Source organism: Sceloporus undulatus, chromosome 1, assembly GCF_019175285.1.
Source record: "Sceloporus undulatus isolate JIND9_A2432 ecotype Alabama chromosome 1, SceUnd_v1.1, whole genome shotgun sequence".
In the NCBI taxonomy this organism is placed as follows: Eukaryota; Metazoa; Chordata; class Lepidosauria; order Squamata; family Phrynosomatidae; genus Sceloporus; species Sceloporus undulatus.
This window is the reverse complement of record NC_056522.1, coordinates 250,791,831-250,811,467: the sequence shown is the minus strand read 5'-3', so window position 1 is coordinate 250,811,467 and position 19,637 is coordinate 250,791,831. Positions and strand designations below refer to the sequence as shown.

The 19,637-nt window shown below is 42.6% G+C and overlaps 1 protein-coding gene across 3 annotated transcripts in view; it reads left to right on the top strand.

Moving 5' to 3' along the window:
* The first annotated feature begins 3,002 nt into the window (after nucleotides 1–3,002).
* The window catches only part of GLB1L (galactosidase beta 1 like), a 17,787-nt gene continuing 1,152 nt past the window's right edge, over nucleotides 3,003–19,637 (top strand). Inside the window, exons 1-14 of one of the 3 annotated variants that reach the window (XM_042461714.1) lie at nucleotides 3,003–3,163; nucleotides 4,492–4,664; nucleotides 11,106–11,256; nucleotides 13,559–13,619; nucleotides 14,055–14,149; nucleotides 15,752–15,932; nucleotides 16,023–16,081; nucleotides 16,403–16,524; nucleotides 16,904–16,944; nucleotides 17,083–17,204; nucleotides 17,927–18,001; nucleotides 18,317–18,406; nucleotides 18,534–18,647; nucleotides 18,821–18,952. In XM_042461714.1, the coding sequence (XP_042317648.1) occupies nucleotides 3,110–3,163; nucleotides 4,492–4,664; nucleotides 11,106–11,256; nucleotides 13,559–13,619; nucleotides 14,055–14,149; nucleotides 15,752–15,932; nucleotides 16,023–16,081; nucleotides 16,403–16,524; nucleotides 16,904–16,944; nucleotides 17,083–17,204; nucleotides 17,927–18,001; nucleotides 18,317–18,406; nucleotides 18,534–18,647; nucleotides 18,821–18,952 (1,470 nt within the window). In that variant the 5' untranslated portion in view covers nucleotides 3,003–3,109. The remainder of the gene's footprint in view (nucleotides 3,164–4,491; nucleotides 4,665–11,105; nucleotides 11,257–13,558; nucleotides 13,620–14,054; nucleotides 14,150–15,751; nucleotides 15,933–16,022; nucleotides 16,082–16,402; nucleotides 16,525–16,903; nucleotides 16,945–17,082; nucleotides 17,205–17,926; nucleotides 18,002–18,316; nucleotides 18,407–18,533; nucleotides 18,648–18,820; nucleotides 18,953–19,637) is intronic. The other 2 variants (XM_042461732.1, XM_042461723.1) reach the window with 2 other exon arrangements.

Below are 19,637 nucleotides of genomic sequence, written 5' to 3'. Positions count from 1 at the left end.
GAAAAAGAGGACATCTGGTCACCCTGGACTCCATGCATTTTTTATCCAGAAGTCTGTTATCACATCAATAGGGCTCAGTTCAAAGTTAAATACACTTCAGGGTGTAGCCTCAGCCACAGAGGCTCTGCTGCCTTGCTGCAGTGATTCCCAAACTTTGATTCTCCAGGTATTTTGGCCTTCAACAACCAGAAGCCCCAGCCAGTCTGCCCAATGATCAGGAATTCTGGGAGCTGAAGTCCAAAACACCAGGAGACCTACAATTTGAGAACCACTGGTGGTGGGTCACCCATATTTCAGAAGGTGATGTGAGGTTAATGGGTGTGTCTTTGAGTTGTATGTTGATATATGGCAACCCCATGGGTTTTCTTGGGAGGGAATCCTCAGAGGTGGTTTTGCCAGTTCCTTCCTCTACGATGCCTAATATTGACTGGTGGTATCCCATCCAAGTACTAAATAGGGATGACCTTGCTTAGCTTCCATGATCAGATGGGATTGTATAGAAAACCAAATATTGCTGCACTCTCAAAATTATACTGTATTTTTAGAACAATTAAAATCCTAGCCTTCTATCAGTCACCTCAACATGCATATGTTCCCTCTGCACTTTGCATTTTATTCCCACAAAACCCTTGCATGGTTAACCTAATGCCATCCATTTACTTTGTGGGCTATGTCAGTGGTTAAAGGTAGGTTTCACCTATCATAAACCCCAGCACAGGAATCACCAAAGGAAAAAAAAAGTAATTGGCTACTGTTAAAGAGACTGAGAAGATTAATACAGTGAGCCTTCCACATTCTCTGGGGTTAGGGGCACAGGGCCCCCATGAAAGTGGGGAAACCACAAATAAAAAAACACTATTTTTACCTGAGAAAATTCTTCTCTAGGAATCGCTAGGTCCTCCAGGGCGACTCTATGGTCAAGATCTGCCAGATGTTGACCATGAAATTGCACTGAAAGACCTACAAATGCCTAGAGAAGTGTTCTCTCTAGGAATGTCTAGGTTCTCCAGCATGACATTTAGCAGAAGGTGACAACAGAGTCATGCCGGAGGACAATTCCTAGTGAGACCATATCAAATCCATGAATAATCAAAGCCACAAATGTGGAGGGCCAACTTCTGCACATGCTAATGACTCCCCCACTCCCCTTTCAAATATGAGTATGAGAAGAGTGAAAAAATTAAAATGCTGACCAAGTAACACCCCAACCCCTCTGTGCTGAGAATAAAATTTAAAGTGACATTTCTAGAACCTGGAATTCGATCTGTTTCTCATTAATAACACCATGTACTGGTTCTGGTGAGATCTATACTGTGCAGAACATTTAATACCATTGTGAGATGGCACAGAATGTGGTGATGTCAATGATGGTGTGGTCCTGGCATGGGCACTTTTACAGGCCTATGCAAAAGGTTCCTGTTGCTGTATGGGCACAGTGACTATACAAGGCCACAGATAAGCTGCTGTAAGTTGGATATAAACAAAACAAACCATTAAAATGTATCAAATTTTCAAAGGCAAACGAACAGAATTAATACATAAAATTAAACAGATAAACTGTAACAATTGTACAGGGTGAGTGTAGAACAACAAATGCTTAATTATAAGTATTTAAATAAAACTATATCCAGTCTTTAAAAATATCTACTTGAGGGTCACATTTTCCAAAGGTTTTAATCCTGTAATGATAATATGGACATAGCTTGCATAGAATTGGTTGTCAATTAACTGGCGGGCTTATGCATTAATTTGAAAATGTATTTTACATTTTTTTTGGTACTAGAACTCAATTTAAAACTTTTATCTACTTATATGCCACCTTTTTCCTATCATGAGATCTAGCTTATTTATTTGTGATGTGTCTTTTTTATATTTTGATGTGTGTCACCTTCCTTTTAAAGAATATGTCTTAAAGGGTGGATTTACAAAAATCCTGACATAAACAATTACTTGAGATTTGTACAGGATCCATTCAGTGATGCAGCTTTTGCTTCTATTAAGCTCCCAGGTTTAGCTCCTAGGCTCTTGTTAAAAGGATTTTTAAGAACTAGAACCTGTCTGTAGTCACAGAGCAATGCTGCTAATGAGAGTAGAAGATTCAAAGGCTGAGATCCAATATAAATCATCTTCATGTAGAATATACAGTAAATTAAAAGAGTACAATCTTCCACCATCTCTCAGGGTGAACAAATAAGCATTAATTAGTTGTGGCACATTGAATGTCAAAATGCAATTTAATTGAACAACTGGAAATCAACATCAGAAACATCAATATTAGAAGTGAGTTTCTAGGATTTACCAGACAGCCCAGATTAATAATTGGGGAAAAACTCCTGGTAGGAGGGAAGAGGGTAAATTTTCCATCAGTTGAAGTCTTCCAACCAAAAAAAGGGATTATTTGGTTGAATGCAATGTGATAGCATACAGCATCCTCTTGAGCATTTAAGGGAGAGCAGACTTGATGTTATCACTGATCCTTTCACTTCTCATGATTAAATGGGTATGGCAGGCCCTATCCCATTTGAACCTTATTTAATCACTGAATTTTGTCCCTTTCATCGCAGCCCTCTGGAAAGTGCCCTAGCATTGCTTACAATAAGGGACAATGAAAAACCTTAAAGAATTTGACTTAGATTCATGAGCCTGTTCTGTTTAGTAAAGCCACACTCCTGAGCCCTCTGTGCCAAATTTTAAAATTTATTGTTCCTGATTCAGCGGTGAACAGCTTTGCAGTACAAAGACAATTCTGCTCTGCTCTCTTGCTGCCTCTTCCTACAAGATTATTGTCATCTTGCTGATTATTTGACTGAGGAAGTGTTCATTTCTGATACTTCTGAGTACAGAAAAACACTCAGTAGCATTTTCTCTGTGTTATTTTTTATTTTTTCCTTTCTGGTTCCAGAAAGAGCTGGTTGCCTATGGCTGCTTTCTCTGATTTACTGTGACTGCCTCCTTTCCTCCTTTTTCAGTGAACTCATATATATCCTTACTTCCCCTCACAGTGACCACCCCCAAACCTCAGAGGAAGCACCAGGACCAGCCCACTAGCTGGTCATGTGATTAATTCCAGCAACTTCTTTTGGTCCAAGCTGAAGTTACAAGCAAAGAAATGGGACTGAAGCTGTATATTCTGGTGTTTTTGTTGAGGGGTCTACAGTTCCAGGTAAGGAAGAGGAAGGAGAGTGGGAGGGCACTCTCTGCTGGGAAAGTTAGGGATTCTCTTACTTTTGATGGCCTTCCCCTCTTCTCGTCCACTCTGTTTACAGTTAAACCTAAACCAAACTTTTTGTTGGCTCCTTCTACCACTCCCCCTTCTTTCACTTGTGTAATTCTGCCTGTTGTCATTGGGATTACTGTCCTATCACAGAACTGGGTTCCTAAATGGTGTAATTATATGAAAGTTCCCCAGGATGGAGTTTATTCATACTGCTTATTGAAAATTTCTGGCAGCTTCTAAAATAGTAGAGAGCCAGTGTGATGGTTTCAGTATAGAGCTACAACCCTGGAGACCAGGGTTCGAGTCCCCACACATCCATGGAAACCTACTAGGGGACCTTAGGCAAATCACACACAGCCTCGGAAGGGAAGCAAAGGCGACCCATCCACCCATCCCGCTAAAACAAATCTTGACAAGAAAACTCTGTGATCGAGTTGCCATAAGTTGGAAACTATTTGAAGGCACACAACATCAAACTAAAGTAGCAGTTGTTCTTTCATCCTAAAAGCAGAATAGCCATGTGTTCAGATGTTAAGGGTACTAATAGATTAGGCAGCAATAAAGAGCATCTATAACATAAACAGTTTTGGGACAGGATAAGAAAATTGTGTGTGTACACATATGAACATATGTGAATTTTGATAGAGGGTAAAAATACAGCACTGGGGCCAGAAATGTGGGTGCCCTCAGAATATGCTTCAGCAAATGAATCCTAGATGAATAATTCAGGAATATATAGAACATGTCTTGGATAATAATAATATTATATTAAATTTTATTTATATACCACCTTTTAAAAAGTTCAAAACAGATCTTTGTGGGGGTGCAATTACACTTGAACCCAAGGAACAAATACTGGCTGGAATTTAGATTTAGACTTGCAGGGTTTGGAGAGGGACAGGAGAACATGAGTATGTGCATACACTTTTAAGATTTGTTACATAACACATACATGTTTTCTGGGTTGCACTTGGTGAATTCATGTTTTCGGTACATAAATATTGGCACATTGTATTATATATGTGCTAGATGTGCCATGAATCCTGAAGGCTCTGGGCAAAGCAGCCTCATTACAGAGACACCTCTGAAAAATCAAATATTAACCTTGCTATCCAGATTCTGTGAAAGGTGACATCCATAACTATCTCCTATTATCACAGTAGGGCAGGAGATGACTCTGCCTATCTAGTCCTCCCAGCTAGAGATGTGGCGATGTTGCATTTCTGCATAAAAATAACCATGTTGTCTTTTCCCACTCTCATCCTGGATGCCAGGCCACATCAGCAAGCCATTCTTTCAGCATTGATTACACAAATAACAGCTTCCTCAAGGATGGTGTTAAATTTCGCTATATCTCAGGCAGTATCCATTACTTCCGTATTCCACCTGCCTATTGGAAGGATCGGCTTCTCAAGATGTACATGAGTGGTCTTAATGCTGTGCAGATGTAAGTAATTAGAAGTGTAAGTGAGGCTGTGTTGGGACATTAGAGGCTGTCCATATGTGCTCCAGCCTTCTACTGTTGGGCTCACACATTAAACTAGCCAGGCTTTTCAGCCCAGCTGCTCATGATGAGCAAGAATGGTTCTCTGGCTAAAGTAATGGAAGCCTTTGTCTGTATCACATGTCCTCACCAAGATGTAGAGCACCCTGGAACAGCTAATCAAATTGGACAGGATACAGGACCTACATAGGTCTGGCCACTACCGAAAAACATTCTGCTTTTTACTGTCTCCCTTTCATTGATGACTGGAAAAATTTCTGGTTTTGACCCACATGTAAAAGCTGGGGAGACAAATATATTGTTTCTGTACCACACTGCCCCAATTATATCTCGATGTTTTGACATATTGGTCTGAGAATGAGGAATGAGAATATGTAGACAAACCACAAAGACATCATACAGATTGTGTTAAGGAATGGACCACAGATAAAACAGACTGCTGCCTTGTGTATCCACACAAACCTCTCAAAGAATATTCTCTGTTATTTATTTATTTTTTATTTATTGCATTTATATGCCACCTTTTCCCAGTAGATAAGACCCCCACATTCTGTAGTTTGGGTTATGCTCCTCCCACTCACTCCAATAGGCAGGAAGTAAAAGAGAGAGACCTGGTGACCCCACATGGGTGCAGCAAACCCTAGAAGACCAGTCTTGTCCTGCCTATCACTCCAGTAGGATGTGTTTGCTGTTGCTCTGCAACTTCTTCACTACAGCTACTCTAGTCCTTTTCTTCTCTTCGTTTCTCTTGTTGCCTTGGAAGCAGGAAGAAAGATTTAATATGCCAAGGGCTCCCAGGATTGCAGAAAGGTCTTGGCTTTGCCTATGACTCTCCCTCTCCTCCAAAGCTGCCCCCTTTTGTGGTGGGAGCACAGGAGATTTCTGCAAACAGCTTTGCACCACATGGGAGCCGTGGGAACAGATGGTGAGGGGTATCCCCTCAATGTCTCTGTTTCTTCACATCACCTCTGCCCAGCCCGTTTAGGGCCAGGGATCATTGAGGAAACTGGCCAGAAGTTATGGAAACTTCCCTTCTCATTATCTCTGCCCAGCCCATTTAGGGCCAGGGTTCAGAGGACAGGCCAGCCAAAATGCCATGGCAAAGAGTTTTCTCTACAGCACCTCTGCCCAGCCTGAAACAGGGCCAAGGGCAGAGAGGCAAACCAGCAAGAAAACACAGGAGAAGGGGTGAATACCAGGGCCCCTCTCTCTCTAGCCACCAATGAATCTTTGCCAGATCTAATGCCCTCATTCAGGGCAGGCATTGTTAGGAGGCCTCTGCCATTGCAGGCACTATGCTTAGCATAAGGTTTGGGACTCTGCCAGGAGGTCAGATGAGGGGATAAGCTCTTAGTCTCCCCCTTCCTTCCCATCTCTGGCCCCAATGGCATCCAGGATCCCAACAGGTGTGGGAGAACCTGTTGCAGCCTGAAAAACACATGGTGGTGTCGCCAGGGCTCCTGCACATTCCCTTTGAATTCTTATAATGAGATGGTGTATAAGGAGGTAGAGGACTCCTCTTCTATATTGTACAGCTGCATGGCTGTAAAGGAAGCTAGATTTGGCTCAGCAGGAGCTGAAGCTTCCAACTCTAAAATGGTATTATTTTTTTTTTGGCTGCCACAGAGCATCCCACAAAAAAGCACAAAATGGTTTCATGCCCTCACCAGAGGGAGCATGGCCTCTGCCACCCACTTCTAAACAGAGGCTGGAGGGTCATCTGTTGGATATGCTTGATTGAGAGTTCCTGCATGGCATAATGGGGTTTGACTGGATGGCCCTTGGGGTCTCTTCCAACTCTAAAATTCTAGGATTCTAGGATTTTCTGAGAGAGCACATGGATACAAATTCTCCTGCATTCCCTCCTCAAAAATAGGGGGGGGAAACACTTGTAGAAAGGATGGGAAGAGACTTCCCTTCATTCCCCAATTGTGTCAGTCTGCCCCAAACTTTGGCACTCTTGAGGAGAGTAGTTGGGGCCCTTGGCCTCTCCTTTCCATCAAAGATGATCCTTTCTCAGGATCCAGACATACCTCAGATAAATGGGGAGCCATGTCCCACAGCAGCCCCCTCTGCCCTTCCCATCTACCTATGCAAGTGGGAAGGGAGTTGAAGACCAAGCCAGCTTCTATAATGCAGCCAGGTTACTATAAAGCCTGTGTTAGATTGAAAGGGCTAAGCTTCTAAACCCCAGCTTGAAGTTGGGGCTGTTTCAAACATATTTTTTTTAAAAAAAAGTCCTTTGAATATCAGGGCTACACTACAGGCCATATGCAGCTATCTACCCATGATTAGGAATTGTCTTCAGTCACTGCTAACTTAAGAGCAGTTTCCATACTGCCTGGAGGAAGCTGCTGCCCAGGCAGTCTCCCTTGATGGGGCAAATAAAGGAGGGGAGAGACCCCAACAGGTCTGGGAGCTCAGATTTACAAGAGATACTGGTTATTTTTTTCTGGTGTTCATTTTATTACTGTTAGCCCATGAGGTCTGAGTTGTGCTGTTTCTGCTCAACCCCCTCTCCTTTTTACCAGGGCAGAGGACATGCCTGGAAACAGATTCAACAAAGGAGGAGGCTAGCCATAAAAGCCACATGATGACTTTTCTTCTCTCCTCATGGGCCTCCATCCCTGCCTCCATTAGGGCCAGAGCCTCTTTACCTTAGCTGGAACAGCCTAAGACATAAGATGAGCACATGATTCTACCTCCCTTGTGCAAACTGGTGTCAGCCTTAGCACTTCTCAGTAAGAGCATAAGCTTTACAATACAGATTCATTTAATGTCTAGTAAACAGGGTGACTCAAGCAAGGAGAAAGATACTTACTTCCTTTGGTCACTCAGCAGATCGCTAATGCTTACACGCATTGAGGATCTTTGAGAAAATCATCTCATATGGGATGATAGATATATTGGATTCATGTGACCAACCAAACTCCACTTTAGGGGCAAAAGGGTGTCTAAGTCCCTGTTATAAAACACAGGGAACCTCAGTCAACTAGCCTCAGGAGAGGTGGCTCCCCTCTCCTTCCCTTCTTTCATAGGAGAGATGTCCGTTAAAGGGAAAAAACAAAACAAAACAAAAATACAGTTTCTTCTATGAGATGGTTCTCACTGATACAGGGGATTAAGAAAAATTCTTAATCAAAAACAGACAAACAGCCTCCTCTCCATCCCAGGAGAAACCCCCCTTCCCCCATGAGTGTTTCAAAACAATAAAAACTGTTTTTTCTGCTAAGGGGTTGCTTCAAATCCCATACAGACATCCTATAGAGCCCTGAGGGGATCTGCCACAAAAGAAGAACACAATTACCTGTTGACTAGTCTAAATAGTTACATTTTAACTAAGAAAGCCTGCTGATGGGCTTGCCATACAACTGGTCCCTGGCTCGGTAGACCTATTGTGACAAGGTCTGTCATGCATATGCTGAATTGGGCTCAAGGCCATGAAGGTTCATGCTGCCAATCTCTTTCCTTTAATTGGTCTCAAGGTGATACAAGATGCCTTTGTATACTATTGTTATAAGGTTAGCCACTTTGTGGGTGGGTGTCTTTCCCAGAATAGGTTTTCATGGCAAAGTCTGGTTCAAAGAAAACCACCTTCTTCTGAGGTTGGAAAAATGGACTTGCTTGGTTTTCTGCTAGCCTTGTTTTCTGCTAGCACACATGCTCAGATCTAATATACCATGTAGCATATAGGGAGTTACAGCCAGCCCTCTGTATACCCACAGCTTGTAAATATATGTCAGACACACACACACACAAACACACACACATATATATATCAAACCTTGATTTTACTATTTTATATAATGGACTCCATTTTACTGTGCCATTATATTTTACGGGACGTGAGCTTCCATGGATTTGGTATTCATGCTAGGTCCGATAACCAATCTCCAGTGAATACTGAGGGACCACTGTATTATTTAAAATTGAAGTTTGTTTTTCTTTGCCAGATCTTTTTGTGGGGAAATTTCTCCCCTCGAAACTGGATAGCAGAGTATTATCCTAGCCAAGTCCTCTGTTACCATTTCATGACTCCATAATCAGCAGTTCATTCAGCCGGGAGACCCCTCAGCCTTCCTATAGACTGATGATAGTCTCCTACATAGAGTTGGATGATTTTTTAAAGTCTCTAGACAAGTTCTTCCTCAGATGAAATCAGACTTAATTCTGATAACAGGCCCTGATAACAAAGAGTGCATCCACACTTCTGCATGGACTCACCAATGTCTGCAAGATCAAGGTTAATCCAGTGTCTCTCTTGCCTAACCATGGAATTAGTTTTATTTTACACAGGTGCACAGATGCTCCAGTAAAGAACTGCACATTGTTCTGAAATATTAGTTGGTGGTCAGACATTAACATTCCTCTTTCAGAGTGGTAAGTCTTCATTGCTACAAGTTAAATCACCTTAATATCACCTTCATTGCTATAACCAGTTGACAAGGTGATCAGTGATAGAGTGTAAACTGGCATAGGTCCAGATTGGATCAGGTTCCATTCTGATTGATCACATAATCCACCATAATCCACATTTTAGACATATTAAAACCCTGGAGGTTTAACTAGCAATCCTTTTTCTCCCCATTGGGTTCACTAGCTTGTGTTTTTCCCTAGACTGACTACTAAGTGGGAAATACGATTGGGCCATGGAACAAAGGGCACCCATGCCTAACATTCTTGCCAGTCTCAGGGTGAGCCTGATCCCTCTCCATCTCTCTATACCAATGCTAGTTGAAATGGCAGTCCCTTGCCAGACCTGCTACTCCTCTTAGACTCCCATAAAACAATATAAACAATTGCTATTTCCTCAGACCAGATAGCCTGGGAAACACTGTTCTATAACACATTAGTTAGCATGGAGGTCCTTCAGGACTCCCTGAAACCCTCAGTCTTCTCCTTATTGAAATTCTTCCAGGAGGACATGGGCTGGGGCCTTAGGCCTCCCCAGCAATAAACAGACTTCACTTATAACCTCACTGTTGTGACACAGCCAAGGGGCCAGGATGGGATAGCACCCTATCTCCATGGTCAGAGACTCCTAAGGTGACTTGTTGCTTGCCTTGCCTACACAACCCCATTTCTTTTCTCAGATTTATACATGGTCCTGAGGGTGCTGACTGTCTTAGTTCCTAAGGGAGATTTTCTCTAAACCATACCATTTGCCTGGTTGGGGCCCCTCCTGATTCTGCCCCTTTGGCACATTGGGGGTCTGAGCCTGGGGTCCTGCTATCACACTACCAGCTCAATGTTTTTACAACTGACTCCATGACAATTCAGCCAGACCAAGACACCACCCTTAGGGTGAGCTCTAACCTCCTACCCCCCCCCACCTTCTCCTTCATTCTCCCAGACATTAGAAAGAATTTAAAAAACATACACCATGCTGGAGACCAAGCCACCCATAGAGGAGAAACAGCTTTCGTTCCTCTGACACCCCACTTTGTTTCCTTTTAGCCCTGTTCTATGGGCAAGAAGGCATCAGTTTCCATGCCTAGCAGGTGGGCCAGGCCCGGCATTACTAGCTGCCATAAATCCTTGAGAGATTATCACCAGAAACCAAGTCACCCATCACCCACCTCTAACCATCATAGGTCCTATAGCAAAGACCAACAGGGTGGCCACTTACAAGCCACCATACACACTTGTTAGACATCACTAGCTTGACGGCTTGGCTGAGGCTGCTGTTGACAGCAGGGTCTTGCAGCAGGTGCTTAAACCTATGTCACTGAAGGGCCAACACTGCCCACCCTGTTTAGATCGGCTTTGGTAAATCCCAAACTACAGGATGTGGGGGTCTTATCTACTGGGAAATGGGACCTTGGCTCTTACCTGTGATATGTCCATTTCCAGTAGATAAGAGCCCCACATCCTGGCCCGCCCTCAGGGGTGCTGGCATAGGGATGGTTCATATCCACATAGTTCTTCCCTATGGGGAGCAAGCCAGATTGCTCACTGACTGGCTCTGTCACTGTCCAATTCTCTATAGTTTGATATGCAAATAAATGGTTTATATTTTTTCTGGAGCATTCGGCTGTTGTACGACTGGCCTTCTAGGGTTAGCTCCACCCACGTGGGGTCACCAGAAGGTCTCTCTCTTTACTTCCTGCCTATCTGGAATGAGTGGGAGGAGCATAACCCAAACTACAGGATGTGGGGCTCTTATCTCCTGGAAATGGACATATCACAGGTAAGAGCCAATGTCCCTTTTTTTCCTAGTGTGAGACCCAAGGTGGCTCACAAACAAAACAAAATTAGCTAAAAACAAAGGAATAAAATTATGTATTGTCACCATTTTTACAATAACACATTAAACAATCTAAAATAATGTATGTTGTCCCAGGCTTCTATTCCAGGCTGAAATGTGTACTTTCACTCCCTTAGCTATATACCCTGGAACTACCATGAGCCATTGCCTGGTGTCTACAATTTTTCTGGTGATAGAGACATAGAGGGATTCCTGGATCTGGTTGCCCATTTTGGCCTCTTAGTGATTTTGCGACCTGGCCCCTACATCTGTGCTGAATGGGAGATGGTAAGGGCTATGCAAAAGATTCAAATGGGTTGTGACTCATGTTCAGCATCTAAATTATTCATCCCTCTCACAAATGGTTGTTCCTCTTTTGTAAATATGTTGTTGAACATTTCATCCTTTACTACACAGGGATTTTGTTAAACTTTCTTTGGTTGTCCTCCTCTCTTTCTAATCTCTTTTCCTCTTTGGGGTTTTTTAATTTTATACTCTCTTACTGTGTACAGTGCTTTACAACCACATAATCTTAATCCAACATAACAAAGCTAATTATATTACTTTGTTATTTTGGGTTGGGCAAATTCATTTCCAAAGTGGAATTGTCCAAAGCACTTAAAGCTGATCCATAGATCTGAACCTCACAAATGAATGGATTAAAATGAGGTATTATATCTTCAACATGGCTATATAAGGAAGATGCTGAAGTGTAACGGGGTGGGGCAAGAGGAGAGCTAAGATGTGCTCACTGATAGCTTTAATGTACACTCAGAGGCATGGATTTCACTAACACTCTCCAATTAGACAGCTTATGGCAGCGGTTCACAACCTGTGGGTTGCGACCCCCTTGGGGGGGGGGGTTCACAGAGGTCGCCTAAGATCATCGGAACATTAGCAAAATTACAAAAATTTTAAAATTTAATAAAACTTTTTTAAAAAGGAAAACAATAGCAAAATTACAGTTATGAAGTAGCAATGAAAATAATTTTATGGTTGGGGGTCACCACAGGGACGTAGCCAGAATTTTGGGAAGGGGGGGATCCAGACTAAGTGCCACCATTATAATGGGGCTTGGGTGCGGCGGCGCAGCAGCGGGTGCCATTCATTGTATCTAATGGAAGGGGGGTCCAGACCCCACAAACCCCCCCCCCCCTTGGCTACATCCCCGGTCACCACAACATGAGGAACTGTATTAAAGGGTCGCGGCATTAGGAAGGTTGTGAACCACTGGCTTATGGGGAGGCATTATGTGCTGGCATTGAAGTTGTAAAGTCAATCTCCTCCGCTGGGTTTTTTTTTTTTTTTTTCCATTTTGTGTTAGTAAGTAGCAGATTGTGAAAGACCTGTTGTGAGAGGTGGAGAGTTGTTGGTCTTGCTTAGTCTTTCTTTAATTTCCTTTTGTTCTGTTGTTTGTTTTAGGTAGCAAAACCTATTCTCCCTGGCCCCATTATCTCTAGTAGTTGTTTTTATTTTAGTGTTTGAAAACAGGCAGCTTGAGTCACTACAGAAAAGGCAAAGCATTGGCTGGAACAATTTTGAGGTAGGAGGGAGTCCCAGGATTATTGTACGATGTCATTGTGGATAGCAGATGGCCATGGGTAAACAACACAGCACCAGCAGCCTGCTAAACACCTTAAGAAACAGCATCAAGTGGTCCTCTTGAGACAGAGGTAGAAGAAAAGAAAGGCAGTAAGAACAGATTTATAGGACGGAAAAAAAGGATGGTGGCAGCAGCAATTCTCAGTCTGTCTGTTCCTTGCTCCCCTGCAAAAGATTTAGACAGGCAACTCTGAAAGAGATGGGTAGAGTATGAAGTTACAAGACAGACATTTTTAATGCCAGCACAGATCACCACATGCCTCAAGGGGGTTCATGGAGATTAAATGCAGCATAAATAGATATATCATACTGATGCCCTAGAAGAGCAATACCAGAATAAAATGTGGAACAAATTGCCAAGATTGAACAGTACACAGCAGCTTTTATGAACAAGTTTTTTTTTACATATCTGAAACCAGGGAGGTTTAATTCCATCTTTAGAGAGTCCCATGTATCAAATGTTATGCAGATGTATTCAAAGACATAGCTGTGTTAGTCTGTATCAGTATGGAAAGGGATCTTGTAGCATCTTTAAGAGAATTGAGAGAAATAAGTTTGTAGCCTGTTTTCTTAGACAGGGTCTACTTAATCAGGTACAGTATATGGTCATTCCATCTCTCTGAAAGGTACCACAAGATCCTTTTGCATGTGTGCAAATGTATAAAAATATTTTTTAGCTATTTTTATTTTTCTAGTGGGAGAGGCCCCCAGTTTGGATTCTTAAATCTTGATTTAGATTCATGTTCTGGACTGATCCAGAGCAAATTGGGATGAGATCCAACTGAACAAGTCAGAGCTGTTGGGCTCTGACTCCTGAATCAGTCTTCAATCTGTTAGGCCTGTGCACAGAATATTTTACATTTGTTTCAATGCTTCAGGAATTACCCACATAATTTCAAACCTACTTTTGCCTTCAGACCAGTTCTATACATATACATACTCAGAATGCTATTTGCAAAATTGGTTCTTAATTGTTCTTCTTTCCTAGGGTGGCCTTCCATCCTGGCTGTTGTCAAAGCCAAATATTGCCCTCCGAACATCTGATCCAGGTAAGATGGAACATCTCAGAGATGATTGGTCCCTTGGATCTCAATTCCAGCTTCCTAGACATTGGAGTGGGAAAACTGGCCCTTCAGAAATTTTGGAACTCCAGAACTCCCATCAGCTCCACCAGCATAATGGGGATGGCGTTAGTTGCACTCCCGCTCATAATCTTCATTCCTGTCCTGTGTGGTTGGTAGCTGTACAAACAGTTTTGCTTTGTTGATACCAAGCTTTTAAAAGGCTGTTCATCTGGACTTTCCTATTTTCACATCTTTTCTATAGACATAATACTCTGAGTACTGTATTGTATACTTGTCCAAAGTTCCTTTCAGATCTCTTCTCTGTACATTGTATCAGTCTCCAACTCTTGACTTACCATTTTTTTAAACTGCAGAGAGTAGCCCAAGTTTTTGGCTAAGTTACTTGGTTTCTGCTCTCAGATTTCCTGCAAGCTGTGGACAAATGGCTGAGTATACTGCTACCTAGGATCAAGCCCCATCTCTACATCCATGGAGGGAACATCATCAGTGTCCAGGTGCGTCCAGCATAGACTGATTTTACACATCATATTGTCCCTAGCTACGCCTCTAAAGCAGGGTAAGGCAGCCTATGGCCTCTAGATACTGTTGGGCTCTGACTGCATGATCCATTATTATTTGCTACACTGTCTGGGCCTGAAAGGAGTTGGAACTGTACACTATAGGGTGTTCCTGACATGAAGCTTGTACCAGGCCAAGCAGCGAACTAGAAAAGTGCTGGGTTACATAGGCATACAGTATCCAGCTGAGCAAAGCAGAGAGTGGCTGCCCACTTGCATTTTCAGTACCAAGATCCCTATGTTGCCACACCAAGACTTTATATGAATGGGATGACTCAACCAAGGTAGCATTTCATTGCCACTAGCTGAGCAGCTAGCATTTAAGTGATATAGTGTCTCGAGTGGCCTCTGCGTTCCCTAGAGTGGATGTAGTGGCAATACAGTGGTATGTGAAGTCGAAGGCTTTCACAGACGGCATCCATAGTTTTTTGTCGGTTTTTCAGGCTATGAGGCCGTGTTCTAGAAGAGTTTATTCCTGATGTTTCACCAGCAGCTGCTTCTAGAACATGGCCTCACAGCCCGGAAAACCCACAAAAAACAATAAAGTGGTAGTTAAATTGACATGGGCTGGATTGTAAATGGTTCAATGGGTGCAATTGCTCCAGGCATCTCACTTCCTATGGGTCAAGTGCTGAAGGAAAAGGTTTAGTTTGTGTCTTCCCCAGTCACATCCTGAACCTCTCAATGTTTCTGTTACTATGAGGAGTCTGTGTGTTACTTGAGTAACTGAGTAAAGTGTATTGATCAGGAAGTTGGTTTCATTGAGGTTGCAGGGCTAAAAATAGGTTCACATGTAAAGATTTTTGTGTTGCTACTCTATTTAATTTCTGTGTCATCACTCCTAGAATAACTGTCACATGTTTAACTGCTTCAATGCCCCAGTCACCTCAGTCACCTCATTTCTTGGAAATGGAAGTGGATAGCCATGCTTTATCTTTCTATCTTTGGTCATGGCAATACTATTACAAATGGCACAAGAACACTGATGAAGTGTAAATAAGGCCAGTGTGGGTGGGGGAGTGTACCAAGGTTACCAGGTAGGAGTCACATGCTTAAATCATTGCTTCATATCTGCGACTCACTGTCAAACATAAGGGACATTGTTAAAACTAAAGTCCTTCAAACACATAAAGGACTTGGGTGTTTGCTTCCTTCACAAAAAGTGGAATTGCACATATTTGGGTGTCCAGTCTATGATGTAGAAAGGGTTGGGCATCACAACTTCTTATTGTTGTGTGCCTTCAAGTCGTTTCCAGTTTATGGTGACCCGAAGGCAAACCTATCATGGGGGTTTCTCTTTGCCTTCCTTTGAGGCTGAGAATGTGACTTGTCTATGGTCATCAGTGGGTTTCCATGGCCAGGTGGAGATTTGACTCCTGGTTTCCAAAATCATAGGTCAACTCTCAAACCACTACACCATGCCGGCTCTTAGCGCATAACAAATTAACTCTGTAGAAAGTCTTATAAAAAAATCCTTCAGTAGGATGTGGGTGAGGGTTCTGAGTCACCACTTTTTAATTCTTTCTGTTCTCCAGGCAGGTGGAGAATGAATATGGGAGCTACTATGCCTGTGACTATGACTATCTGCGCCACCTTGTGGGTGTCTTTCGGGCCCACTTGGGTGACAAAGTTCTGCTCTTCACCACTGATGGCACCAAAGAATCTGAGCTCCAATGTGGGACACTGCAAGGGCTCTATGCTACTGTGGACTTTGGATTAGGTAGTTTAAGGCTGGGTGAACTCTGATGGAGTTGACAGGAGCCAGGAAGGAATCTTATTTTGATTTCTGCCCTTTTCTGTTTTTTAACAGATGAAAATGTGACGGAGGCATTTGAGAAGCAGCGAATATATGAGCCAGGAGGACCATTGGTGAGTGGTTACTTAACTGGTACCAAGGCCACAAGCTTGCAAAGAGCTTGTTTCATCTTCCTGAATGATGCTAGACATCCAAGGGTCATCTAGGGCAACCTTGCCTTTTGATAGCTAGTTCTGAGGTCTTTATACACAGTAGCCAGTGTGCAGACTGCTCTGGCCATTATAGGTGTGAGTTTTTCATTATGTGGAAGGAGATTCCTGGACAGGGATGAGGGCAAAATTGATTCACTCAACCTCCAAATGTTTCACTGGAAATAGTGAATAAGACAGTTTTACTACTGCTCAATAAAGGTCCAAATTCTCCCTTCCTCCTAGGTGAATTCTGAATACTACACAGGTTGGCTGGATTATTGGGGTGAGCCACATGCCACAAGAAGTGCTGAGGCGGTGGCTCATGGCCTAGAGAAGATGCTAGAACTGGGAGCCAACGTCAACATGTAACCGTGAGACCATGGGGGAGTGGGGGCTGTGGGATATAAGCAATAAATCAGATGACTGAAACAAGCAGGGGTTACACTGAAGATGAATGTATGTGCTTCCTTGCCTCAGCGTGTTTGCTACAATTCTCAAATTGACCTTAGGGATTGTATGCTTATAACAAGGCAGCTCATACTATATTTGTTTGAATAGCTGATAGAATTTTTATGCAGAATGAATACAAAGGCACATACTGTAGCTTCAAATATTACCCTGCGTCAGAGATCAGTCCATGCCCATTGTTACACATCAGTTCCTTAACAGTTTATTTTTTCTTGTTCTCCTGCTTTGTTATTTTGATGTTGGGGACTCTTACTGTGATATTTAACCTTCTTGCAGGTATATGTTCCAGGGTGGTACCAGCTTCGGTTACTGGAGTGGTGAGTTTTGGCTCATTTGGGCTCATGCCTTTGCTGAGACAAGGGAGGCTTCACTTTTGTTGAGAGAATTGCACCTAGATTTATGGGGTGGCAAGAGGTCCAAGAGATTGTCTTGTTTTCACTTCCTTTTCTGTGCAGGTGCTGATTACAATAATGGCATTTACAATCCCATCACTACTAGTTATGATTATGATGCACCTCTCTCAGAAGCTGGAGACCCTACTGACAAACTGTATGCTATTCGGACTGTCATTAGCAAGGTAGAAATCCATTAGGTGGAATATAGTGCAAAAACTTATACTGATTGGAAGAGGAACTAATTATTTTATCACTGAACCTGTAGTAATATTAAAGTGTGTATGGTCAGGATATAGCTTAAGAGTTGAGATCTACACTGAGTTCAGTTCCTAACTTACTGCTTATAAAGATCAGGACCTACAGCTTAGTTCTGTTTAGTTCTTGAGAATGGAACAATATAACATACAGTAGTTCAGGGCATGTACTCATGCTGTCACCTGGCCTCATCATGAAACCAAATTAAGTCAACAGCTTCCGGTAGTTAATTGGGAAGCACAGTGTAAGACTAGTTGTGGGGTCATAACCAATCCACTTTGTAACAGCTTTCCCCTTCTATAGCCTGCCTACTGCTTCTTCTATTTAAAATTGTGCACACATTGTATAGTCTCCTCTTGCTGGCTTGAAGAATGCTTTGTGAGGGTATAGTAGAAGGGCATAGATGTGTTTAATTTACTGGAGTTTATTATCAATTGCACTCTGGACTTATATTGTTTGGATACCAGTCATTTTACTCTCTAAGTCAGAACAATGCAAAGTGCACTATTTGTTTACTGTACCAAGAGGTGGGTTAGATCAAGATGTTTACTGGTTTACTGCTCCTCCATTTCAGGTACACTCATCACCTACAATGGGCAATCTGTCCTCTTAACATCTGTTTTGTTTTTTGTTTTTAAAAAACAATCAGTTTCAGGTGTTGCCTGCAGGACCAATGCCACCCCCTACACCAAAGATTGCATATGGCTATGTATCCCTACCACAGGTGAGTCACAGATGGAAACCATTTCCTCATACGTTAATGTCTTTGGCTCATGAATAGGTTTCTTGCTCTGCCTCCTTCCTCCTGTTGAGTCATTCAGAAAAGGAATGGTTCTGCTTTGTGATGACATTAATCTGTGTGGAGGTTTGGGAGCTCAGTTTCCCATTTTAGTCTAATTTTAAGAAAATATTTTATAACTGAGACTTGTGTCTTGATTGTCTGTATGCTTATTTCAGATACTATATTTTATAATGTAAGCCACTTTAGAAAATGTATTTAGAAGACAGGATGTGCAATAACTATCTTTTCTTTCTGTAGCGTGTGGCCCTGCTGGATGTTCTAGGCCTTCTTTCACCTTCCCTGCCATTCTTTTCCTCCTTCCCACTCACCTTTGAGTCCCTCAAGCAGGTAAGATGTGTCAGCAAAGGTCTGTAACTATTTCCACTAGAAATGCTGAGAAAACCCAGTGGGAATTGAATTTTCCTGTTGTTGCTAGGATTTGCTTTGAATAAATGGTTTCTATTCTGTATTCCAGCCCAATGGCTTCATGCTCTACCGCACACTTCTCCCACATGACATCCAGGAGCCAGTCTTGCTCAGTGCCTCTGAGAATGGAATCCATGATCTTGCCTACATTCTGCTCAATGGAGTAAGGTGGAAAGTTGAGGGCCTCCTTGTGTATGGGAAGGCTGAGCCTTACTAGAGACTGCAACAATTCCCAGGCTTTTACTGGAATAGGCAAAGGCTGAGGGAAGACACAGGGTCTCTACTGGGGTTCCTAACTGAAATACCTGCTAATCCTTTCTCTCCTTCTCACATCAGGTGTATAAAGGGACACTAGAACGGAACAAAGTAAATGGAATGAATATATCTGGCAAGATAGGGGACACACTGGATGTGCTGGTGGAGAGCATGGGCCATATCAACTTTGGAGCCAATGAGAGTGACTTTAAGGTATATCTGAACTGCCTTACAGTTATTGATGTTAAGATGGGTGTGAAGGCTAATGTTTCCACTATTGTATGTTGGTTTGGGAATTACTTGTAAAGAGCTTAGGTTTAGTATCAGAACTGAAAATCAGACAGCAAGAGATACCAGCTAAGAATTATTTACTTTCTGGCTAGAAAAAGTAGACTAAAATACAGTAAAATTGAAAGTTCTTCTCTGACCTTTAGGATTTGTGCTATCTTAAGAAAATGAGTTGAGCTGGGAAATGTTGGTTTCGGATGCTGCCTTAGTCACTGCTAATTCCAATGCAGCCTAACGTGGAATGTAATACAGGCAGCCCTCCACATTTGTGGGGGTTGGGGCACAGGATCCCTGTGAAAGCAAATATTTTTGGTCTTCCCTCCCATGGCACACTCCTCAGTGGGACCCTTCAGGGGCAGTGAAGAGAGGTATGTGTAGCTCTGTCTCCCTCCTTTCTAGCTCAGAAAGGATCACTTCAGCATTATCCTGGCACTTAAAGCAGGGGAATCTAGACAAACTGTGCTCTTGCTACTGCTATACACAGCACCACTCTCCCTAAAGATGCAGAATTATTTCCTTTTTAAAAAGAGAAATCAGGTTAGATCCCTGCAATGATTTCTCAGAAGCAAATAGGAAGAGGCTGGATATGTATAGATAGTGACTGGTTGCA